At 45.8% G+C, this 25,524-nt stretch overlaps 1 protein-coding gene across 10 annotated transcripts in view; it reads right to left on the minus strand.

Annotated features, from left to right (window-relative positions):
• The window catches only part of CCDC30 (coiled-coil domain containing 30), a 42,864-nt gene extending 17,646 nt beyond the window's left edge, over nt 1-25,218 (minus strand). Inside the window, exons 1-13 of one of the 10 annotated variants that reach the window (XM_068915922.1) lie at nt 25,177-25,212; nt 24,965-25,042; nt 24,350-24,470; nt 17,738-17,928; nt 15,788-15,877; nt 14,710-14,863; nt 12,473-12,544; nt 10,813-10,928; nt 8,973-9,080; nt 8,430-8,536; nt 7,358-7,550; nt 2,596-2,697; nt 1,759-1,884 (exon numbers count right to left, since the gene is read on the minus strand). In XM_068915922.1, the coding sequence (XP_068772023.1) occupies nt 1,759-1,884; nt 2,596-2,697; nt 7,358-7,550; nt 8,430-8,536; nt 8,973-9,080; nt 10,813-10,928; nt 12,473-12,544; nt 14,710-14,863; nt 15,788-15,877; nt 17,738-17,928; nt 24,350-24,470; nt 24,965-25,042; nt 25,177-25,200 (1,482 nt within the window). In that variant the 5' untranslated portion in view covers nt 25,201-25,212. Of the gene's footprint in view, nt 1-1,740; nt 1,885-2,595; nt 2,698-7,357; nt 7,551-8,429; nt 8,537-8,972; nt 9,081-10,812; nt 10,929-12,472; nt 12,545-14,709; nt 14,864-15,787; nt 15,878-17,737; nt 17,929-21,397; nt 21,519-24,349; nt 24,471-24,863; nt 25,157-25,176 lie in introns of those variants that run through there. The other 9 variants (XM_068915919.1, XM_068915927.1, XM_068915918.1 and 6 more) reach the window with 9 other exon arrangements.
• Nucleotides 25,219-25,524: the final 306 nt, after the last annotated feature.

Genomic DNA, 25,524 nt, shown 5'->3' on the forward strand with positions numbered 1-25,524 from the left:
TACAGGCAAAGTCCTCTATTTTAAAGACCATTACAGCTGTCCAGTCTAACATAGGCTGCTGGATTTCATCTCGTGATCCTTCTGATGGAAAAAGAGCTTTCTGCAGCTTAAGCAAAACCACTGGCAAGTTGCTGGTGGCAGAATTATAACCAGTCTTACACAGATGTATGATTTGGATTAAAAGATCCCTGGACTACAAGTAGACTGAACTATTGGGAAGCAAAAGTTAGAGAGATTCCTTCTGCTCTTCCCATCACCACAAAATCAGACAATTTATTTTCACATAAGTATTTAGAGATAAATCTAGCCACTTCCTAGGCTAGGACCAGGCCTGTGTCCTGAGCTTTTGCGATGTGAATTTGTTGTCTAACAGCACTAAAAAGTCCTGTCCTCTAGATGACGCTGTTTCTCCAGCAAGACCCTGGCATATGTGCAGTTGTGCCAAAAGACCAGGACTGTTATCGGATTCGCTTACATTCACAGAAGTGATGTGACTCACCGCTAGTTTAAGGCCTCTCAGAGTGGGATTTTTTTTTTTTTTAATAGATGCAACCCTCTTTTCACCAGTCACCTTCAGGTCCCCCTAGACTGTCTGATCCAGGCAGCATATCTGCGGTTTTCAGCCTAGGCAGGCACTTGCTCTACCTATGCCTGTGCCGTTCCTCATGCAATTTTGCTGGCATCCCACACTGCTTGCTCTCTGGGGTTTGACTGGAAGACTGTAGCAGCAACAACTCTCCTAACAGAGATAAACCTGCCAAACTTTATCTAGCAGTTACATTGCTTCAGGCAAAGTGGACTGAAGTCCTTTAAGGCAGGCAGTGAAAAGCAGCACCAAGATCCTCAGCAAGCCGTTCATGTAGACTTCTCTCACTTAGGTGTTTGACTTCATATCACATCATAATCTGGTTAGGAAAGACTATTAAAATTAAAGAGCATTTATGCTAAACAGATTCAGAATTAGCCAGTTGATCTACATCAGAAAAGCAATCATTGTAATGGATAATTGTGAAACTGCTCTACAGGGAGCTCTTTGCTTGAATCTCCCAAGTATCTGTGTCACAACACGGCAGGGGAGATGAAGGCTCATCTGATTGCACCCAGCTCCTCACTCAGCCCGCACTGTAAGGCACCCAGACGCAAGGTCACACATCCAGGAAGAAATTCACTAACTCGTTTGTATCAACAAGCGTTCAGCAACAGGAGCAGAAATTCTTCAAAACCAGCTCCTTCCAATAACCAGGCTAATGCTAGCTTTTCTGAAGTACAAACTTATTTCAGCTTGCTTTTCTAAGGATTATGGGATCGGGAAAAAATATACAAATCAATGAATCGTGCCCCTTGTAGTTACAAATAACTATGCAATAAATATTTAGTCTGAAAGCTTCCACTATGCCCTGTAGAGAAGCAGGTTTTGCCTACAAAGTTTGGTTTATTGTTTTGTTATTTGATTAATTGAAAGGAAAAATAAATAATGGAACTGTTTCTAACTTCACCAAAGCAGTTAGATTTAGAACCATCTGCCAAAGAGCCTTTGAAAATGGCTGGACTAGAGAGCTGCCCTTTGTGGGCAACTGGGGATGTTTCATGCAGTCATACAGGCAATTGCCTCCTAAAGAGAATCCCACTGTAGCAACTATACACAGGCCCTCCTGGAAGAGCAGCACCGTAAGAAAAATTCCTACTTCCCAAACTAGGAAAACACAGGACATTCTTTGGGGAAGAACAGCATCACTCTACCTCTGATACACGTCTGACCTTCTTTTCGGCCTTTAGATCTTCTCGTAACAGTTCCAGTTCAGATGCAAGTTGCTTTCTCCGTTCTCTCCGCTCTCCCAGCTGACTTCCCAACTTTTCTATCGTTTCCTGACAGCTTTCCAGCATCTGGAACAAGCAAGATGAAGAGTCACTTCTACAGTATCACTTATGCTAGTAAAACAGGAAGAAAACATAGACAACAGGTATTTTCTGGGAAAAATGCTACACAAGAGTTGCCAATGGGATTCATGCACCTTATACCCAGGGCTGGTTGCGCACATCTGAAGGCCCAGAGCCTTCACCTGACTCAAGATACATGGGCAAGTTTTCTCTCACAAGCCATAAGGTCTGTCTTCTCCCACAAAAGAAATCCAGTAGATCCAGCTGTCCGGCTGACAAGTGACAAATGGATAGCAAAGCCAGCCCAAAAACAGTTGGTAATCAGCCTTGCGGCAAACATACCTACACGCTATGTACATTTCACTAAACTTTCTGAACAAGAGACAAGCAGAACTTCTGGTCTTTATATTCCCTTCTTGAGGGGTAAATTTAATCCTCTACACATGTAAACCCTTCACCCTCACAAGAGGGTCAACATGCTCCTTGGCTTGCACTGCTGAAGGCAAGACAGTTTTGCGAGAGAGAATTTACAGACAGAGTTATTACAGAGATCATATTTGCATGTTAGTTGCTTTCCTGCAGATAAGAATATCCATCTGTCGCGCATGAGCTGATGGGCTACAAACTCTCGGAAGAAGGTGAGAAAGAGCATTTACAGGAAGTGCTCTTTTTTCCATTTCTAAACAAATTATTTATTGCCCAAGGAAATCCTCTTACCTCTTGCATTTCTTGTGCTCCATCAGTTGATGCTTGCTCTTCCCCACTCATCCCAGTTTTGTTCTTCTGCACTTCAAGTAACTCCATCTCTAAACTTGTGATCTTAACATACATAAACCACAAGTTAAAACCAAATCAGTATGTACAACTACTACTAAATTTGCTCTTTGAGTAGCTATTACAGAATAAGCCCCACGTTTGGAAGTGAGGAGTAGGAGGGAATGTGGACAGCTGCCAGTGCAGGCTAGCTGCTGCTCAGATCTTTCATCCTGCAGCTTCAAAGGGTAAACAAGTTCAAGACCAAGTAGGAAAATGAAGGAACCCAGCTCCACAAAAGGAACTCTGGAAGGACTTAGAAAATTAATCGTGACGCATAGTTAAAATTCAAAGACCCGTTCCTCCTGTGTGACTGAATCACAGTTTGGGGGTTCAAAAAGTCTTTCAAGCTGTTGGAAGGGATCTCAAGAGCAAAATAACTTATAGGCCTTCTACATGCTGCTCTCCCAAGAGGTGCAGCTGAGGACCCCATCAGCCCCTCTGTTCTTATTGTACAGAGGCATCCCTGATTTATAACATGGGCCATTCGCCTTTCCCACACTCTCACAATGCTCAGGCAGTCGTGTCCACACCCCCACGGCTGAGCTCATCCAAGCAGATGTTGGAAGCGGTCCACAGGCTTGTCCGAGTCCCTCCAATGCCCAGAGGAGGCCGCAACTCCCTCCTGCAAGGCTCTAAGTGCTCTGGACTCAGTCCAGCACAGCATTGGCCTCTGTACTTTGCTTGGCTGACGTGAGTTGTTTAGCTGAGGGCTCTGCATATTCCCCATGTCAAGAGATTAAAAAGCAGAATTCAGTGCTTTGCTGAACTCTGATTTTACCCCTCCAGCTGAGTTGTTGTCCAGGGTTGGGCATCTTGTGGAGATAATTATTAGTCCTGGAGTTTTAAAAGGCTTAAAGGAGCTCAAAACACTCTGGTTTCCCATCCTGACTACTGTTCCTACAGACCCTTTTGAAAAAATCCAGGTCTTGGCACTAACAACCCAGCTCTGCCCAAAACAACATCCATTTGCTCCACTGTGTACTCAGATGCCTTCTGTCTTTTTCACTCTCCTTTCTTTGCACGTATTCAGAGATCATTTTTCATTCCTCTCTGATGGGAGTCCACAAGAATTGCTAAGTCTCTGAAAATCCCAGTCTGCTTTAAGTGACTACTAAAGAGGCGTCAAAGCCCAAAAGGGGGAGCTTTGCTTTCACTGACAGGCTTCAGACACAAGATGATTCTGCTGAAGTTCCTAGAAGTGAACAATCTCTAACCTGGAGGGAAGTCGATATGATACAGTTTTCTATGACGGATACTGTCACCAAGACAAGTATTAAAAGAAAATCATTTCAGGCCCCTCAGAGTCACAAGCTTCCTACGTGTTTTCTGAGCCTTTAGCATAAGGGCAAGGATTGTTTTGGTGGGGTGAAGCACCCAGGCCTCTTACAGAAGAGCTGGACACTCCTTCCTCCTACATGATCGAATGATAGTTTGGAGGTTCGAAAAGACTTTGAAGCTGTTGGAAGGAATCTCAAGAGCAAAATAACTCAGCCCCGACAAAAAAGAACCTTTGGTCAGGAAGTTGATGCCCAGCTATGCCATTCCATCATTTTGCTCTTTTTTCCTCCGAGCCACTACCTTATAAGCATTTAAATTCGGCAGGTAAGTCTCACCCAATGACAGAACAATACTCTCATTGCACCCTAGTGTCCTCGTTTGGTGTCAGTGGCCTAATGGGTCAGGATTTGCATAGGCATGCCAAAACAGCAGACTTCCAAGACCTCCTCACATAGGGCAGCCTGGCAAACACCCAGGAGAGCTGCTTTCTCAGGGCTCCAATGTACCTGCCTTCATGCGGCTCTTCCCCTGTTATATCCAAGGCACCTAAAAGCCACTCAGAGATGAAGGTTGCAGCTCTGCAGCCCTCCATCTGAGCAGACACTGGATCCTGATGAGTTTGAATCCACCTCCTCCTCTTCCCCCCGGCCTGCCTGACTGCCTCTCTTCTGCTATCCTGCACGCCGCTTTTCTGTGCCCGGTAAAATACAGCTTCAGTGGCTGCCAAGCACATGCCAGCCAAAACACCTTGTGTCTCCTTGGTTACTTGGTGCTCCCTGCTGCATTCGCCCTGCATTCCCCACAGCAGTGTTCCCATGGATCTGTTTAATAACGGACCGAGCACAGAAAGGACTTCTCCAACTGAAAATGCTTTTTGTTTCATTTGGAGAGGAATGGTTTTCTCCTCTCTATTTCAGTGAGAAAAAGGAAAACATTTTCATGTGGGGCTGAACAAAACTTTGGTTTAAATAAAAGCACAGTCACGGTGGACAGACCTCAAGCCATTCTCATCACGGTCAGAGCCTGCTTTTGGCTCCTCAGCCAGACGCTAGAAACACAACATCTTCTGGATCCTGGTCCTTCAGAAGCTATTTTATCACGTCTCACCATCACTGGAGACTTCCCCTCAGAACCAGAGGCCACTTCAAAGGAAGAAAAGGTGAATTCCTTTAACAATTTATCTTGGACATGTGTGGCTGTTCCAGCTTTCACAAAGGATATGCCCTCACACATGTACCATCTTCCTACGTGTTTTGACCCAACAGCAAACGTATGGACACATCCAAGCACCATTCACTCCTGGTTGAAAACCTCTGTGTGTGTCCTTCCTTCTTGCCTCAGAATTCCAAGGCCCTCCAGAAATGCTACAGGCTGGTCCTGCTGCCTGGCAGCCCAAGACCATGATAACTCCAGAGAGCATCTCTTAGTCACAGACAGAAGGGATAGGGCAGCTCAGCCCAGGGGAGGAAAAACTCTTGGCCAGGCAGCAGAGCCTTCGCTCAGCCAAAGGTAAAGATCTTTGCAGCCAGCCTTTTGGGGAGAAACCCATCTAGCAAGATCAGTTGCTGGTTTCCTCTGTCCTCTCTGGCTAGGAGTTGGAAGGGGAAAGGACATGTCCTAGTACTCTTCAGCTGTCCTGCCTGTCTGTAAGGGACCAAATGCCCTGGTAGTGATGCTCCACAAATGCTGCAGACGGTTATCTCCCTGCGGGCAGGCAGTCATCAACCAGTCAGTAAGCAGCAAATAGTACCTAACCTCTGTCAGGTGCTTGACTACACCTACATTCCTGTATAGATAAGATGATAAGGTGCTCCTCACAAGGCTACTTCCAGAGGAATGGAGAGTCCCTAATCAAATAAAGAAAAAAGACCACTCTGACAAAGGCAGCATTAGGCTGAGAAGCTTCAACAACAGCTTAATCCTCACTGAAAGTGTGAAAGGAGATGGATCTGCAAGTCTTGCAAGGAGGCCTCTAATGTTCCCAGGGCTCTGGTGAACCTGAACCAAGCAACACGGTGTTTCACCTCTGCAGTTTCCCAGAGGTTTCCTGATGGTCGCATGTGAATGAGGGAACCTGCGGAAATAACCAAAACTTTCCGTCAACCTCTGAAAGCCAAAGGATCCCCTGAATGGCCTGTCCTATCAACAGAAAAAGATCTAGTTTGCCCTGGGTTGAGGGTGCCCAAGACAGAGTTGGGAGACAGTTTAGGAAGAGACCAGTAAAATCACTTCTTGATCAAGACTGAGCAGAGCTTCTCCAGATAGATCAGCATATCATAGCTCCTCAAAAAGCAGTATCCAGCCATGCCTGTCCCATTCAACAGTAGCTGCTGCAGCAAGAGACAACAGGTGGGGAGAAGAAAAACTTCCCCTCAAATTTGGTATTTTCAGGCAGGGCTGTCCACAGGCAGCGCAGATCCTGACCCTTCTGCGCCCCGAACTGCCTCGCTGTTTGTCACAATGGGCTGGCAGGTCCCTGAGATGCTGTGTCGGGGGAAATGAAAAGTGCAAATTTTTGTCACCAGGGCACTTAAATAGATATCTTTCCTGAGATCAAAGGGCACCCTTGTCCCACAGTGACCGTTTTCATCTGTAGGACTCATCTGGAGAGAGACTAGGGATTGAAATCAAGGCCTGGCCTTCTGCCAGGGCTGCCAGAGTCGAGGCAGAATTCAAGGGCTTCAGGAAAACCTCTGGCAGGCAACTGTGCCTCTGCTCTGAGCCCCAAGTAAACTCATGGCTTCCCTGGGAGTTGCTCTTCCACAGTCAGCGTAGGTAGCAGAAACAATTGCCCAAGGTGGTAAAGCAGTACTTGCAGGAGACTGATGGTGAAGTCCGTCAGGAGCGCTGATGCTATCCAGGACAGCCTCCGAGGTGAAATAAGAGCTTCCAAGCCTGGCAAGCTGCAAGAAGCTCAGAAGAAATCGCTCCAGAGAAAAATGGTGCAATTCAAATATGAACCACAGAGGCTTTGCTTCAGCTCAGCCAAGAGACTGAAGGGTGTGCGGCCCATGCTTACAGAAAGGCTGTACGTGAAGGGAGCGTTGCCTGATCTCACTCTTGTAGACGCAGGAGTAAGCTAGTTAACAGCACTTGCCCAAGCGCGCAAGGGTGAACACAAAAGTTGGAAAAGACAATGCAGCTGCAATCTTGCAGGGACCTGTATTTCCAAGCAAGTGCCATTTACAGACCTCTGAACTTTTTACTCCTTTTCCCCCTCTTCTCTGAAACTGGCAGATTTTGCTAGTTGTATTTCTAATCAAACTAAACAAAGCAGCATGCAGCTTTAGGCCAAATGCCATTTTATTTTACCAGTCAATAAGTGGACAGAAAAGTAGCTAGAATTAAACAAAACCAAACAGTATTTCTTCCATTTCTTACTTACTTTCCGGTGAAGTCCCTCCACCTCACTCTCAAACTGCTCCTTCTCCTGCTTGGTTTGGATCTGTGTCTCTCCTAGAATAGATTCCAGCTCTTCATTGCGCTCAACCAAATCCTCATGCTCCTGCTCCAGTTTCTGCAGCTTGTGAAGGAGCTGCGAATTCCTGCCCTCAATGTTTTCAATCACCTCTTGGCACCTATGCAAAGACCGACAACACATCACCAAGGCTAGAATTGATAAGTGAACACATCAATACACATCCAAATCTCTCACCACTGGAAAAGCTCCTGGATGAAGAAGAGCCAATGTACTTCCCAGTGTGCCATAAGGAAGGGATCACATCTGTTCTGCCGGTTTCAAACCCTGCACGCAACATGTCCCTGCTCTTATTTAGGTGGCAGGGGGTGGGAATTACTGGTGATAGGGTCTGCATGAGCAACGATGGGGCTTTGAGAAGACAACTGTCAGGCAGGAGGATGCTAATAGCAGAGAGGCAATGGCAAAGTGAACTGTCTGAGGTGGGGGAGCAGGCTTGCGCTGTCCTTTTTCCCCCCTGCACTGGAAGGGGAAAAGAAACTGCAGGATGGGATCAGATCCCCTTTCTTCTCTGGGTCTGCTAGAAGAAGCTCAGCAGCAGCTGCTCTCTGAACAGGCCACAGGAGGATGAAGCTTGGTTTCCCTTAAAATCCCAGTTTAGATGTTTTAAGTTTGAAAACAAAGCGTCTTGGTACACCTCTGGACAGCAACCGAACTCAGAAGAAATTCTCCCAGTGGCAAGACAAGTTGGAAAACAATGCTTTCATCTGCAGGGAGCCACAAAAGCCCCACACCTACTCTTTTAGACAAATAAACTGGAGAAAGTGCCAGAAAACATGCTGCAAGAAAGCCTGCATTCTTGATCCCAAGGGATAAATACCCGCGGAAGACTTCATCAGCTCCAAACGTTCTGATTTGGGAGCAAAGGAACAAAGCCAACACTTAAACGCATTCTGCAGGACAGAATAGCGATGCTCAGAGAGCCAGATAAATTACTATGAAAAGACAACAGATGAAGAAGGATTTTTATATCAGTCACCTTTTATGAAGTATTTCACTATCCTGATATCTGCCAAGTTTATCCAAGCCAGCGTGGCCTGGAACACAGTCTCCTTCAACCCTCCCTTCTTCCTTTGTGCCCTGCGTCTAAAGAGAAAACGAAAAGTTAGCACACAGTTGAGACGGAAATCTTAGGACAAGGTGATTCCAGAGCTACCTAAGTCTCATAAATTCATGGGACAATCAGAAAACACGAGCTACGCCAGCTACATCTATCTACATTAGATAATCCACTGCCCACAGGAGCAAAGCCTTCCAAGCCCCATGAGAATTATGAAGGCATTAACGGGTAATTAGCTCACACCAACACATGTGCTGCACATTAGTGCATTCTTCAAGCCCAGAATGAATCCTACATCCCAGTTGCACAGGGTGCACTTCCATATAGGTACAAAGGAAAATATTAGTACTTCTGCACTGTAAGCTTTGCCTCTTCATCTATGCCATGGGACTGAAATGCAGAACGGGGACTCTCTGCTCAATTCGCTTTCTAGAACGGCAAACAAAAGGCCCTTGAAAATACCTGCAGTGAACATGCTACAACTTCTTCAGTCTCATTTGGTGTGGGGAATGGAAGTCCTTGTTTCTCGCTCTTTTGATACTCGCAAATCTCCTCTTTGAGCTGTTCAACCTTTGAAATAAAAACAGTTCCTTGTACTTTTGGCAGATGTTCATCTTGCTGTCTTAGAGAATTAAGGTTCTCATCAAATTTGCCATAGATAAACTGCAGATTTATTAATATTAACTACTCAAGCTGAAGAGATCACATGGCTGCTACAGGCGTGTGGCCTCAGACTATTTAGAGAGGTAAAGAGCAATAGGAGGGGGAATGCCACACTGCAAAGGGTAGGCAATTTTTCTTTATTTCAGTTATTGATCATTTACATGTTGCACATCCCTTTTTTCCCTAAAAAGCGAGAGCGAGTGCAGAGGGGGAGACAGACCACAACCACTATTTCTTAGAACATCTTTATTCTTGTTATTAATAGAAGGTGACTATCAACACAACACAGCCACTTACGCAGTCACACACTCATTCAGTTACTCGGTTGCAGCAATAGCTCGGAGGCCAACCCCAGCTATTTACTCAGAAGCGCAGTGTCATACTGGTGCACCAGTGGCTTCTGGGAAGGTGTTCACAAAGTCCCTCAGGGAGTATTTATTTCATCAGATGGAGATATAATCCTGTAGTCTTCAATGTGTACAGCAGCAGTCGCCTTCTTGGATGTGGTCCAAGCCTCACAAGCCACGACTGATCCCAGGCTGTGCCCGTGGCCTTTTACAGATTCAGCAGATCTTTCATGTCCTGAGTTTATCAGGTTTTGCAGATTCAACAGCACTGCTAGTCTCTGGAGCTATCAGTCCTTGGGAAACTGCCACACACCACCTTCTCAGCATGCACTTTTCCTCTCTTTGGCCTGTTGCTTTCTGTCAATTGTATCTCCATCCACACTCACAGGCACCTACCGAACCTCTTCACATGGACTCACTCTGAAGGACCTTTTAGGGCACACAGACACAAAATCCTGCACACTGAGACTCAATATTCAAACTGGTGGAGCACAAGGCAAGGACAAGTTTGGATCCTCCCAGAGACCACCAAGTCATGGTCAACTGGCCAGCTGGCTCCTCACGCTGCTGTCCATAACTCAGACAGAAATAAGATTATGGGATGACCCCATGTGGCTTTTAATAACATATGCTCTCACATTTTACCAATTAGAGGTTTGAGATTTTTTTTTTTTTTTTAAGTCAAGGAATAAAACTCTACACTAAAATTTTCACATCTTCAAATGTGAGTAAGTTCCACTCAAGAAAGTAAATCTTTGCTACTCTTTTGGAGTTTTTCAGGAGATGGGCATGCTATTCTCATATTTACTTTAAAATATCAATTTTAATCCAAGAGAACTGGCAGAGAGCTCCTTAGCTATCTGTGCTGGGATGGCATAAGTAATTATAGCCTGCTGACAACCATTTATAGGCTGCTGAAGGACTGATTCAAAGAACTTGAGAGGTAGGAACAGAAACAGAATTGTTAGAATCATTCACTATAGGCAATCTCATTGCTGACTCCGTCTACCCTCTCAATTATGTGCAGACATTCGCTAGTTACAGAAAGCATCAGGCTGATCCAGCATGCTGGGCACAGAAGACAAGCATTTGGAGGCCCTACCCTGCCAGCCCTAACACATATATTCAATTTGAGCATGAACAGCAGGAGGGAGAGGAAAAAAAAAAAGAGGCAGGGCAGATTAAAGAATAGGGTTGAATGTCAGGAACCATTCCAGGACTATTGGTTTTGCAGGGGCCCCTTGGTGCCACTGCAGACCAGGAGAGCAAGTCACGAGGAGGTGGGTACTCACCAGATCAAGGAAAGCTTTTCTTTCCAAGTCGAGTGTTTGAACCCGGGCTTGCAGTGCCAGAATTTCCTTGTCCAATCTGCTGTTTTGCTCCATGGCCTTCTGCAGCTCAGTCCTATCTGGACATAGTACAGAAAAACATCTGACTGGTCGCTCTAACACTGGTTTGTCCATTGGCCTCCACCAAGCTCAGAGGGAGGCTATCACATTAATATAGTTTCTGAAATTGCATTGCGCTGCGTAGTCTCTTTGTAGTTATTCCAGGGAGTGAGGTTACATCTAGACCAAGGAAAAAGCCGCATCTCAGACAATTAGGTATCGGTGTCACAAACAGCTAGAATAAGCTCTGAACATATTCAAACAGTGACTTTTTAAAACTTTAAAACTTATCCTTTTAGAAATTTCGGTAAGTATCCAACATCCCTATAAAACCACTGCAATCTGGAAGAGTGTTGACACTAGCTTGGGCAGGAGAGCATTTATACTCTGAAAGGGACAACATGGCATCTACGAAATGCTGCAGAAGCCCAGGGGAGTCTGGCCAGCACACACACAGCTGGCAAGCTTTGGAGAACTGTCATTTCCAGCTGCAGCCTTCAGCCTGTGGATTTTTCTGGCTACCCCAGCTGCTGATACAGAAACGGGTTCTCAGTGGGAAGGTGCTCTCTCAGGAAAAGACAAATTCCTAGAGATCCTCAAAACCTTTTTTCTTTTTTTTTTTTTTTGAATCAAAGTACAAACAAGCACTCTGGAGAGTTGCTGCCACAAACACCTGATAAAGGCCCATATTTGTTAAAGAACCTAGGAAAGGATTTAAGTTCTGCTGTAACACACTGGTCCCCAGGCACTTGCCATGGCAGTTCAGGGTTCGAGCTCCCATTCAGGTTCAAATTCCCCAAACACTCACAGTGCTCACGTTCGCTGCGCTCTGGATCAACCTCCAAACAGAACTAGCAATGTGGACAGACCTGATATGAGCACACAAAACGTGCTTCAGATCAAAACAGTTTGGGAAAACGTCCTTATCAATGACAAACTTTCAACTTTCATGATAAAATTCACAGTTTACTGTGAACAGAAACACAACCAAAGCCTGTTAATGTATCGGCATTCCACTAGAATTAACATTTATGAAATGACCAAAAAAAGACAGTGAAAAGCATGGCTACATACTAACTCTTCAAGTCTAAACTAGTAAGTACGTCCAAACATCACATCGACTAATGCAGACTGTCTAGTATTTCAAGTGCAAGAAATAGAAACAGATGCTTGTATTAGCAGTACACTGATGGAAATGTGTTTCAATTCTTGTATACACTACTGTCCTACTCCTAAGGAAAACTGGTGAGAAGCTAGTTTTCCTTATAGGAAACAGGAACAAAGGAGTTATATTCCTTTTCAGCATAAATTTGAATTTTTGTCATGGGAAAATAAAATACATTTTCTTTGGGACTTTTTGTCCCAAGCTGGTAAAAAAAAAAAAAAATCTGCTTTCCAACAGGGATTCTGATACTGAGTTTTCAGTTTTGTGATTTAAAATGAAAGTCGAGGACTTCATTCAGCTGAAAAACCCATTCATCACTACATAAAGTCCTGATAAAATTCTGGATCTGCTCTGCTTGTAAGTAACATCACTGAGTGCCACAACAAATGCATGACTTACCCCTCTCTTTCTCTTTGTTCACCCCCTCTTCCCAGCTCTCAGGCACTTGCAGGGCTGACCATGAGGCAGAATCTACAAGAAGAATAGAGACGGTTTTGCTGTGGCAGTCCATTTATATGTTTCTTTACACAAAACTCAGCAACGTTTTAAATGCACTTCTCTTACTTACATAGTTGAAGGAAAAATTAGAAAAAACAGTAAAGCAGCAGACAGCTAGACCATTGCACGATTTCAAATGTCTAATTACCATCACCAAAGAGCCAAGAATTGGGCTACAAACTGCTCAGGAGGAGTATTATATTTTCTCTTCAATGCAAGCAAGCAGCTACAAGGTAGCATAGAACCAACATACACTGATTAAGTGGAGTTTATTAAAGATCAGAGATTGCATTTAGTTTTCTATTAGAAAACCAATCAATTTACACAGCAGTTGGCTCTGAAGTTCATAGGGAGGAGAAGGCATGCAAAAATATCTCATCGGGGAAGTCACCAACACTTTATAACACTAATCCTGCACACTGACACTCTCAGCAGAATAAAGCACAAATACTCATCAAGCCTTAAACCCTTACTCACAGTTTGGAAAGCCTCATATTCATTTGATACTTATGAAGATTAAAAAAGCCTAGCGTGCTCCACACAGATCCCCCACGCAGGCTAGGATCCACTCAGAGAAGTCCCATGCTGTGGCCCGTCCGCGATCTGGAGAAGCAGTAGTGTTTGGAGGCTGTGACATAATGCTCGCTCTATGCCCACGGATGCGCGTGTACCAATCAATATACAAAGCAGATCTGCGCACTGTGCTTATTTCCCAGCCTTTGATTAAAAAAAAAGCTATAAACGGTGGTGTTGGAAGCTGCCTAGAAGGTTTAACGACTAGTCCGAGTGTCGTGCATAAGCTGTGGGATCAGTATCATGATCCGTGATGTCTTGCAATAAAGCATGACCAGGTGGGTGCCAGATTCCTTAAGTGAGTTGTTTGCTGCAAAGGAGCATGCGGCAGAAGCATGTTACCTCATCACATCCTGCTGTTATCCACTGAAATTCTGCATCACAGATTTGGGGACAATTTGATTAACCCACATAATGAGCACCTAGAAAGCACAGTGCTTTGCTGGGGGAATCTCCTACAGGAGGCAGCAGTGGCTTTAGGGATCATTCTAAAGGGAGCTTCACCAAATAGTTTCACTTCCCCCCAGAAAACAGTTTATTTTTTCAGTCTATCCTTAAATATGATTTTAAAAATGGAATGCTTAAGGGCCGGTCTGCAACAGACATTTCAGTTAAGCAAATATTAGCAGGGATAAAGAATCTAGCTAGTCACTTCCAGACAATTGACAAGCCACGGTTACAAGCACTTGTTCAAGACTCCTAACGAAGTGGTTTGCAGCCATCTGCAAAGCAAGCATCTATTCATCACTTAGTAATGCTTTCATGTGTCTTATGACTACAATAGTGAACTCTTCATAAATGAGATCTGCTTAGAAAAACTGGTTTGAGAAAGGGTTTGAATTCCCATCCAAGATGGGCTCCCCTCCAGCACCTGAAAAAGGGAAGGCAGGATAGCAGAGCTCTTGGATTCCTCTCTACGAGGAAGCAAAGCTCTATAGTGGGCCATAGCTGTGCCACTGAAAAACTCTTCCAGCAGCACCATCCTTGTCCTGGGCAAAGCCTTTCTGCTCAGCACTTACTGTAGGACCTGTCAGAAAGCAGGACAATCCCAAGCATATCATCTAAAGGATCTAGAGGTGGGTAGCCCAGCCATGCTGAACGTAGGAGGTATCTTAGCTATTTTCTTTCTGGACCAAGTTGTCATTTCTTCTCAATCCCTTTTAGGGCATGATTTTCTTCCTTTGTACAAGTCGGGAAGAGGAAGTCCATCAAGACGCTGCTACTCTACTCACAGATCAGATAACCCGATGTCTTGGCTTCCCCCATTCAAGATTCATTGTCCATTGGTTCCTGACTCTGGTTAGTGACTGCATTTCAGATCGCCTAGGCGCTAGACTAACATCTGCCACTGATTTTTCCACATTACAAGCAGAGAGAACTCAGGAAAGCTCTTCTCTGACTTCTCCGGGTGGGCAGTGCAAGGCTTATGCTGAACAGAGGTGGGCTTTGAGGTGGAGGGTACCTGCAATTCTCACCTGAGGCACAGGCAAACAGCTTGTCTGAAAGCCTGGCTAAATACAGTCTAGTAATTCAGAGCAGCGTGCAGCCGCAAGAGAAGCTCTTACCTTTTTCGCTCTGCTCCTTTCTTTGTGTATCCAGCTCGTCTGTCAGCCTTTGGATCTCTTCGTGGGCCATCTGCAGCCTCTGTGTGGCCTCATCCAGATCTCGTTCCACTCTTGCACGCAATGCTTGTTCCCTCTCCAGCTCTGCCCTGCAGGACTGAAACACAAGTGCTAATGCTCCAACGGAAATGAGACAACCCTTCCAGTGATGGGATCCGGTCAGACCCTCTGTACTACCCCGACATGCTGGAAGGGGCTGGTAATACAAGCACAGAGAGCAGGTGAGCAACAAGCCACTGCTGAGGCAGAAGACAGACACGCAGCAGGTAACCCTGTTCCCCAGTGACACATGTCGAAGCACACTCCTCGCAGGTGTTGAACAACATGACACAGTTGTTCCTCTGTTTTTCCCTCCCTGAGACAATGCTGTTAATTAAAGTGTGTTTTCAAATACACCTGAAGGCCAGAAGGGATGATTACAGCCAGTACCTGGTCCAGACAGAAAAAAATACGTGTGGTTTCCCAAGCTGAAGGCTCCACCACACCTTGTGACAGTTCACTCTAAGGATAAGTCAAGTCTGCATTTGTTTGTGGTCTCATGGCTCTTGTGAGAGCTAGCTCCAAGCCTGCTTGGTAACGCTAACCTCCTCTTCTTCCAGCCTGCACTTGCTCCTAGAGTGCTGCAGCCAGACACTTCACCCACTAACCTGAGATTCTGCAGAAAAGTCATTTCAGCTTATGTAAAAAAGTTATTTCTCAGCCCCCATGACTTCTACCCAACTCTACCTCCAATGACATTTCTTTGTGGCTATAATTAAAAGCAGGTGAGTGCCTACAAGCCAGTCCTGACCCAAAGTTAGCCAGTCCTGACCCCAGCCCTAACCCTGGCTCTCAGCAGAAATAATTAACTCATGCATAGCACCAGGCTGACTTGGTTGCGCAGCCTGCAGTTCAGAGCTGACTTGCATCCCATCAGCTAAAAACAAACAAGAAATCCTTACAGCCTGCTCGAGAATACACTCACGGTTTGAAATCAAGCTATGTGCGAGATCATAGGCAAGAACATGTATAAATGTATTACCTTATTCATTGTCTCTTTAGTACACCGCATGGATTCACATTGTTGCTGGAGTTCATCTTCTAACGTCTGATGAATGTGATCAAACTCGTCCTTGCACAGAAAGAGATTTTCATAAATCAACACCACGAAAAAGCATGCTGCTCTCTATCCCTGAATATCTGTGTATAGGATTTTCAGTTTTAACATATCTTGACTAGCAAGAGGTTGTTATCATGCCTTCTATTTAAAGAGTGAGTTTCAGTCAGAGAGATCCCAAATTCCCAAGAAAATCCCTCATGTCTGAAGATGTTACTGTACTCTGGATGAATCATGAATGACACCACACACTACAAAAGGTAGGCAGACAGGGACTCTCCGGTCTGAAAGGGACGCTCTTGAGGTCAGTAAAATCTGGAGTGGCACAGAGAAGGCAGACAAAAGGCAATTGTTCACTATCCCTTAACACAATAAATGGATAGCCTCAAACGAAGCCAAGAGATGGCAGGTTGAAACAAAGGCACTTCAGGTGGCAGTAGCTGCAGAGTGAAACTCCCTGCTAAAAGATGTTGAGGATGCAAAAAAACTGCATGGGTTCAAAAAGCAACCAAATAAATCACAGAAGAAAAACAATTTGGCAAGGACTACTAGATATAAAGATAACACCTCTGGTTCAGGCGCTGCACACCAGTACAAGCAAGAGGAAAAATTGCATTAAACTGTCCCTAAATATTTGCCCTCCCCTTAACGCTGTTCTCTGAAACTCTGCCTTTGGCTTCTGGTCAGACGCTGCAAGACGGCCCAAATCAACCTGAGCTTTGAGATGGCTGCAGGGCCTTCCTCTTTTAGTGAGCTTGCCCAGAGAAGGCCAAGAAGCTTTTCACCTCCAACCAGTTTTGTCAGAATGAAAAAATAAAAACTTAACTTTTTAAACTATAGAAAGTTCAAGGTAATGAGGAAAAACAAGACAGAAATGAAAAGGTCTGTAACACAAGTCTTCCACCTCCTTGTGTCCCAGCCATTTGCTTCCAGCCAACTTTGACCTGACTGTCACCAAACCCTGCCAGTCCCCTCTATTCCCAGCAAGGCTTTCCTATGAAGTCTGGCTGGCTGCTTTTTGCAGGGTTTAAGCTCCTACGCAATCTGATAGCCATTGCTGTCAGAACTAAGTTAGGAATGAGGCAACCACGGCTCAAGGGCAGACTGAGTAATGCGCAACAAGGCCAGCAAGCACAGCACTGCGGGAGAAACACCTACCAGAGCCAGCGGCTCCCAGGCTTTAGTTCCCAGAGATGGCTATAGTCAGCAGGAGCTGGAAGTCAATGTCTTTGCTGGGAGGGAGGTCACCCTAATTGAGGAGATCGGTCACAAATTGCCTCTCTGATGCACAGCAGCTACTGCCCCTCTACCATTTGTTACTTTTCTTCATCTCAACTTCAGACAGGAAAAAGTCTCAGGACATGGATGGCCTTCTGTAACATGCCAGCTAATTAAATCATGCTGCAAGATGTAGTCACTGAACTCAGTTTCTAATCAGAGAATTGCTTAAAACTTCATTTCTCTAGTTCAGCAGCTAGATGACAAGTAAAGATTTTTATTCTCAGCTTAAAGGCTAAGGAGGATTTTCCTTAAGTTTATGATTTTCAAGGGAACTTACATCCAGTATTAAATACTGGATTGTCATGATCAGCTGGATTAGTATAAAGTGAATATTACCCAGTGAAGATCTTCAGAACCAGATTATATTACAAACTCTTCAACGTCCTCTCTGTCAAAAACAATCCCCTTAATTATCCCTCCGCAAAATACAGGAGCAAAGCAAGGGTACAAACTAATACAGAAATTGACGTCAACATTAGGAATCTACAACATTCTCACAGATAGGAGAAATATTTTTAACTAAAAAGATCTCAAAGACATCCTTCTCCCCAGTGCACCTTCACAGTCAGTCTCGGCAGCTAAAAAAGCAGGTACCTGAAGCTGTGCTGCACACAGCCTGTCTACGCCGCTGTGAGAATTCAGCTTCTGATCTGCAGTCTCCAGTTTCTCCAGCAGTGTTGTTCTCTCTACCAGTAAATAAGCAATCTGTTCACTGGCATTACTGTGAGCTATTTTGGACAAGCCTTCCTGTTCCAGCATCTCCTCGACCTCCTTCAGCTGGGCTTCTGCAAGACAAAGTTTTCTATGCGCAAACACACAAAGCAAGCCCGACTGCTTGCAGATCTGCATCCCTGGTTCTCTTAACACTCCCCCCTACAACAGCCCCAGTTTGTCTTAGAGGCCATGAAGAGCGCATTAAACATTGAACCTCTTCCCCTGCTTCCCACCCCCTTGCTTCCTTCTATCCTCGGTTCTCACCCACGATGTCAGCCCTGTTCCTTGTCGTCTCCCCTCACATCCACTACCTTGCCTACCTTCCTAGCCTGCCCATCAGGCAAGCGATAACACGTGCTGCATCTAGTTCGACTCCTCCAGCCTTTCTTTGAGTGGCAGAATTATAACAACCATTTTCCTCTACCCAACAGCTAAATTTCACCAACCTAGTTATCCTCAACCCTCTTACCCCTTAACATAGCGGGAAAACTAAACAACAGATTTAAAAGGTATTGAGAAGAAATCAAACAGGTGGACAAGCAATTACACAAACATCATTTTCTTTGGAAAGAGGCACAAAATACTGCATCATTCGTAAGTAGACCACCACTATTTTGGTAAGGAGGTGTGGTCTGATTATCTTTTCTTTCTGTGCACAGCAGTGACGTACAGCATGCCTCATGCACTGTTAGCAGTCAGTGGTGGAGATCAGGGTGCTGTATCCCATGTGATGTGGTAGAGACGCACAGTGAGAAACCAGGAAGTGCCTGAAGTGCTATTAGAGAAACAGCACTCCCATGGGCACAAGTACTTAAAGTACTCCAAGTACTTAAAATATGACCTGAGAAATTGCTCCCTTAACAGTGTTTCTGACCCATTCCTCCGAAAAAGGAGGAAATCCTTTAGACTTAAATTGCCAATTCTTCCCTTCACCACGTATCCCAAAATTACTGCTAGGAAGACTGTAGTGAGCAAAACTTAAAGACTCAACGGCCTCCAAGGCAAATAAACCATGACAGCACGTGCAAGAGAAACTGGTATTTGCTTATGGCTAGGCACTATTGTGTTTGTGGCCACCATTGGCTCTGCCGCCCCAGTCAAAAGCAGTATTCAACCCTGTTTACACTCCTCCAGGTATGTTGTTTCTCAGAACCAAACAGAAAAACAATTCCTGATGTTTCTAGTTTGGTCTGAATTCTATTTTGCACCGTGCTCAGGATCACTTATAAGATATATGTTATTTAAAAAAGCCCCTTGTTTGCATGGTTAGGAATTTAACTGCTGGAAGAATACGAGGACCACTCTGTCTCCCTTACGATCATGGCAATAACTCCTGCATTGGATCCGATAGCTTGTTAAGCAAAGAAAGGGCTTTCAAAAATCTCCCTAGGTCAAGACTGCTTACTTCCAATCAGTTGGTCTCACGACTTATTACTTTTGCTCCAGTCATTTAATTCAGATAAAAAAGGAAAACAACAAACCCTGCTCCCAATTTCTAGCCAGACTGGATTATAAAGGTTTTCAAGTGCCATAAAACGGGAATCAAGGGCAGTTGTGGGTTTTGTATGGAGGAATGAGGGATAGTCATACTCTTTCACTGCTTAGGGAGCTAACGTTAAATATCTGAAGTTAGGCAGAGCAAATATTCCTCATAATCTTACAGAGGATACACATGCAGCTCTGAATAAGTTTGCTCCATGCTTCCATACCCTGGATTTAACAGGGGACTCGGTGCAATCACCTCCTAAGCCTAAGGCTCAAATCAATCGCATGTTTCCACTCTGCATTCTGCAGCCAGCTCTGTCCAGCCCTATGGATGGAAAACACCCTGCGGTTTCCTGTTTGCCTTCACCTTTGATTATAAATTGCAGCTCGTTCAATGAAGAGGTCAAACACGGCTGACTTGCAGCTTTTCTGCGTGAAGCAGAGCAAAATGTTTCATTTTGCAGTTTAAGAATAGCTAGCCACATGCTCCTTATGCATTAAGAAGAGCCCACAGCTCATACTAAACTGAGAAAAATACCTTGCCTCTAACCTGCCTTGCAGTCTCTTCCTACAGTTTTGCCTAATCCTATATAATATAGGGTTCTTGCACCTTCCTCTGGAAGCTGCTCTGGTTATGGCCAGAAACAAGACAACAGACTAAAGGGACAAACGGTCTGAATTCATACAACTGCTCCTATATTGCTAAAGCATTTGCATCTTTGCTGGTGAGGAATGAGAAATAGAATTTGGGTAACAGGACCTAAACATTTTCCCCAGGCTGAAGAGAGAAAAAGGTTTTGGAGGATAAGAGGAGTCTGCAGTACACAGCACAGATTACCTGCTTGTAAAAAACCCCACTAATTTCTTAAGAGCATCTCAGCAACACCTTCCCTACCATATCCAGTGTGACCTATCTGAGAAAAGCAACAACCCTGCATGAGTGACGTCATACCTATGCACTGACATATTCCCATTAGCAAGCACCAACTGCACCACCACTTCTTCAGAAGCAAATTTCAGATTTGCAAAGGCATCATGCCAGAAGTTTCTCTCCCTTACATTCAGAAAGGAGGAGTTCACAGGTACCATGGTACCCAGGATGGGAAGCTGCATTGTGTCATCTGTTCTGGATACATTTTAGCAGTACAGCTGCTAGCTTGGGCTAAGACTTTTTTTTTTTTTTTTTTTTTTTTTTTTTTTTTACACAAATTGAGGCAAGCCCCTAACAACATTGTATTTTACTACTGCTACATTTGGTTTTATAAAAGCTTCTGGTAATGCAGCACACAAGTAATCGATCTGCCCTCCAAAAACACTGAGGCATATTGGACGAGAACCATTGGAAATGGATTATGAACTGCCTCGAGGAAAGGAAAAACGTCACCGTGGGCAGAGGTACCAAATGAAGTACAGCTACGATCAATAGCTCAATGTAAGACCAGTAGCGGCTGATCTCTGCAGATAGCACAAGCTACACCAGAGCATGAATCCTTTAAATTCACCCTTATTATAAGCTAAAAGCCCAGGATACGTTCATGTGACTGCAGACAATTGGTTTACTGTATCGGAGTGGGTTACCATCCTTCAGCTGAGCTGCAGTAACTCTCTGGGCCTGTTCCACACAAAAAGTATAGACTGAAACTTGCTTTTTATTATCAAAAACAGCAGATAAAATCGCTCATAACAATCTTAGGATGAAGCAGAGCTTCTGATCCATTTGGCTGGTTTTGGAATAGCGAGCCCACTCAGCACCGAGCCCTGGACCAAGCGATTTTCTTGCATTTGCCTAGTCTTCACACCTTTTTTCAGAATGCATTCGCTTCCCAATCTGTACCTCTCCAAAGCTCTGATTCCCACCTGTCACTACCCTTCTCTACAAGCAAGATCGAGACAGATCCTGTCCACCCGCACCCCAACACTCACAGGTCAGGCCTGCCCTTTGACTGCACCACCGGCCTGAACCAGCCTCCGTCGTCAACTGCCCTTTCCCACCTGAACTCTTATCATGTTAAGCCTCCCAAAACTCCCTGACAAGATCCTTTGGATTTGCCTTACCCACATTTTTTCTCTGCAATCCCAGTAGACTGGCATCTTCCTTTTCGCAAGACCCCTTCTCCTTCTTTTTTAAACCTGATCTGCAGCATCACCTTGTCCCTGTTAAAAAGAACCAGCTGCCCTACAAAAACAAGAGGCAGAGTAAGACCCAGAGGACAAACAGCTTCTAGTTTGTGACATTCAACCTGCCCTACACCCTCCAGGACTCAGGAAGGATCTCTGTGTTGGTTTGCAAACTCCGATGAAAAGCAGAGGCTCAGGGAACAGATAAAGTGATGCAGCATTAACCCTGCTGTCATGCGACGGGCAACAGTGGTACATTAGAGGCACGGAGCAGCGCGAGGCAAAAGCCTCACAGAAGTCTATGAGAAAGGACAGTAATTAAAGTCACCAACTGCTTTACGGAGCAGACTAGGAACCAGTTTTATTTCTGGGTGACAGAGGGACTGTGCACATCCATCAGCTCACACAGCAGCTCTGTGCCAGAGGTGGCCAGTGGTTTTTTGTGGAGGGCGAAGGACAGGTAGGGAGGAAAAGAAGGGAAGAAAGGAGAAAAAACATAGCAGGCATAGGAACCGATGTTCAGAGATCACGAAACGGCCCCCACAAACTACGAGGAGCTGGGTCATAGCCTGTCCAGGGCCATGGACAGCCAGGCACTCTGGGGCAATCACGTGAGGAAGGAAAGCTTGAGTATCCACTTCAGGGTCAGTCAGTGCCTTCAGAGGGAAAGGCTGATGCTGATACACGGACATGAACGTCCAAGAAGCCAGGAAAAATTGCTGTGGTTCCAGGATCCAGGACATCTTTGCTTCAAAGGTATCTCAAATCTCTCCAGTATGAAAGCTGCTTCAGACACCAGATACAAAAATATGTTTTGAAGCCCTCAGGAACTGCCCCACCAGCACTCTTACGTTTCCCTCAGGGAAGCCGTACGTGGGCCAGGAAGAAGACAAGTCTTCATTCCTGGAAGAAGGGAGCTCTAGTCCTTCTGCCAGCCTCACCGCCTAGCTCTTCTGGGGAAGAACGGCTTGTACAGGCAAGATAGCCCAGCCAGGACCCAGGCTGTTGCCCTACACAACCAACACTGACTGCATGCCAGCAGTGACGTACTCACAAAGCACTTCCATAACCAGCAGCTGACTTCCAAAGCAAAAGGTCAGTCCCTCAAGGAAGTTATCTACAAACGTCCCAAAACACATCAGGGCCGGCATCCCTCAATGCAGAGGACAGACCAGGGGAAGGGCAGGGCACAACACACACCACACAAGCATCTGTACCAAAGCTGCCTTTCAGGGCATCGGTTCAAACAACAACCGTTGGCGATAACTGCACAGCATTGCCCTTTATGTGGCTTTATCCACGTAGGCATACCGCTGCCCACACTGCTAAGCCATCAGGACTTATCACAGGACAGCAGCCACCACCACAGATAACGTAGCAACAAGTCTTAAAAGTCTGACAGCAATATCCCAAAAACAAATTCCTCCAAAAGCTGCCCTGTAACTCCATATAGCACCAAAGCACTGCGGAGCCACAGAAACCCCTGAGGAATGGCAGGCTACTAACCTCAGGCTTGCAATTAGCAACCCACTGATGTAAAGAACATGGATCCTGGTTTCGATCTGAGTGTTAATCATTGCTCAACAGCCATCAAAAACCTTAAAAAACTGAAGGGAGCAGAGCCACTATGGGGAAATAAACGCAAACCCAGCTTTCATTACATTTTTGTCATTCGTCTGCCACCTCGTGGGGGAAATGAGAGAAGACCCAAAAACGCAGGAATAAAATTCTCTACTGCAGCAATGCTAGTGAAGGGTTGTTACTCACTGAAAACCCTCGTGGATCAGCACTTTCAACGTTGAATAATGGCTTTGACTGCCCAGAGATGCCACAGAAGAAACAGATTTTCAGATAGTGCTTAAGCACACCCATCTTTTAAAAGTCACTCCGTCAGACCTGCTCCCTGAAATCTGCACGCTGACCAGAACTGGACAGAGACTCAAAGATGCAATCGGTTTCCAAACAGTCCCACCTTTTCTGCACTAAATAAACTGCACTTAACAAAGATGCTGTCCAAGGTATGCTTATTGTCTCCAGTTTTATCACAGCTCTAGGATAACACACACCAAAAAAAGAAGCGTTAACAGTGACAGTGTACTATGAGCAGTACTCAAAGCAGAGCAGAACAGTAGGAAGAATAAAGAAAAACGAGCACTAAAAATGGCAAAATAAAGTTGCCTTACTGGACATGAATCCAGGATCTTAGAGGTAAGCAAATTATTTGCTGAAAGAGAAATACAAATTAAATAATTTGTTTTAAGCAAAAGGACTATACTAAAATAAGCATACATTGCAAGTTTCCAATTTTTTTTTTAATCACTGTCACAGATATCAATGGCTTTCAAAGTTGTTTTCTAAAAAACATAGACTTTGTCTAAGCCAAAGCTGACAGCAAATGACACACAGCACAGTCGATCCTGTTCCTCAAACAGCATGCCTCTCAAGGACGCTCATTTGACTCTGCAGCCATACCAAGTGAGAAATTGCCCAGTTCACTGAATAAAGGCAGTAAAGCAGACAAGAATGCCTAAGCCACTTACAGATCCATTTTAATATTCCATAAATACTCCTGACTACCTCCAAACCAACATACTATGCACCTTCGTCTAGGAGAATTCATTGAGAAATGCTGCTCTAGAGCACCCATCAGTCCATAACGACGTCAGCTCCCTGCTACCTCCGGGTCTACGTTTATCCTGGAGAAGGTGGAACTGTTCGCAAAAAGCTTTGCTTTGGCGTTGTTAATCCTTGAAGGGCAAAAGAGATTAAGAACCTGTGTTCAGAAGTATAAAAGTAAACTCTGCAGCTTCTTGCAAAGAAAAACCTGCACATCGCTACTTGTTAACACACCTGCTTGGACTGTGTTTTAGAGAAGAGGGAAAGGATTACCCTGTTGAAGCTGCAGCTGTGCCAGCTCAAGTCTGAGCTGTTCATTTTCTCTTTCACGTTCAGTAGTGACAGCATCTCGTTCCTCTGTTAAGTTACGGACGTGACCAATGTAGCTTTCCACCTAGAAATAAAGGATATGTATACTTGAGGGTATTTACAGCTGCTTTGCCAGCCAGTTGCTGGCGAAAATAGCTCACGATCCCCCTCTCCTCAGTATTTATAGGATAAACTCAAGCATTTACAGAACACTGCTTCTTTGTGCCTTTTTCCTATCTGAGTGTATTTTGGGAGGGATGAAGCCTTACAACGACAAGAGCTCCATTCACAAATAGTTTGGGGGGTTCTGGGTTTTTTTTTCCCCCCCTCCCAGATGAGACTCCTGAGATGGGAACATGAAAAGGCTCAACAGTAGGTGACAAAACAGACAAAAAGCAACACACCTCGGCACGCTCCCACCAATCCCGGCACAGCCGGGAACACCCCTCAAAAAGCCCCTAAGCTGCTCTTTAACTACTTTCACCAACAAGCCACCGAGGGGGAAGTACCAGGCCACGAAACCGCTCCAACTTCGCAGCAGCTTTGGAAAACGTGTGTGAAGTAAAAGCGGGACTGTACCGACAACCTGTCTCCAGGCCCGCCCGGGTCGGCGCCCTCCACCTCCAGCCAACACCGCTCCTCCTCCTCCGCTGCCGCCTGCGGGGGACACAGAGACACGCCATGAGCCGGGCAGGTTAGGGCGGGGGGGGGGGGGCAGCGCTGGGACCGGTCCGGACCGGTTCGAACCGGACCGGATTGGACCGAACCGCCCCCCCACCCGCGGCACCCACCAGCGCGGCGCCCACCGCCTCCATGCGGCGCGCCCCGCCCCCTCCGCCTCGGCGTCATGGCAACGGCCGGCGCCGAGCGCCCCCGCGGATTGGCTGCGGCGTCAAGCCGCCACGCCCCTATCACCCGCAGGTGAAAGCCACGCCCCCCGGGGGCCGACGCCACGCCACGCCCCCCCCGCCCCCGGGGGCCGACGCCACGCCCCCCCGCCCCCGGGGGCCGACGCCACGCCCCCCCCGCCCCCGGGGGCCGACGCCACGCCCCCCCCCGCCCCCGGGGGCCGACGCCACGCCCCCCGCCGCCCCCGGGGGCCGACGCCACGCCCCCCCCGCCCCCGGGGGCCGACGCCA

The sequence above is a fragment of the Struthio camelus genome, chromosome 21 (assembly GCF_040807025.1).
Source record: "Struthio camelus isolate bStrCam1 chromosome 21, bStrCam1.hap1, whole genome shotgun sequence".
Taxonomy (NCBI): domain Eukaryota; kingdom Metazoa; phylum Chordata; class Aves; order Struthioniformes; family Struthionidae; genus Struthio; species Struthio camelus.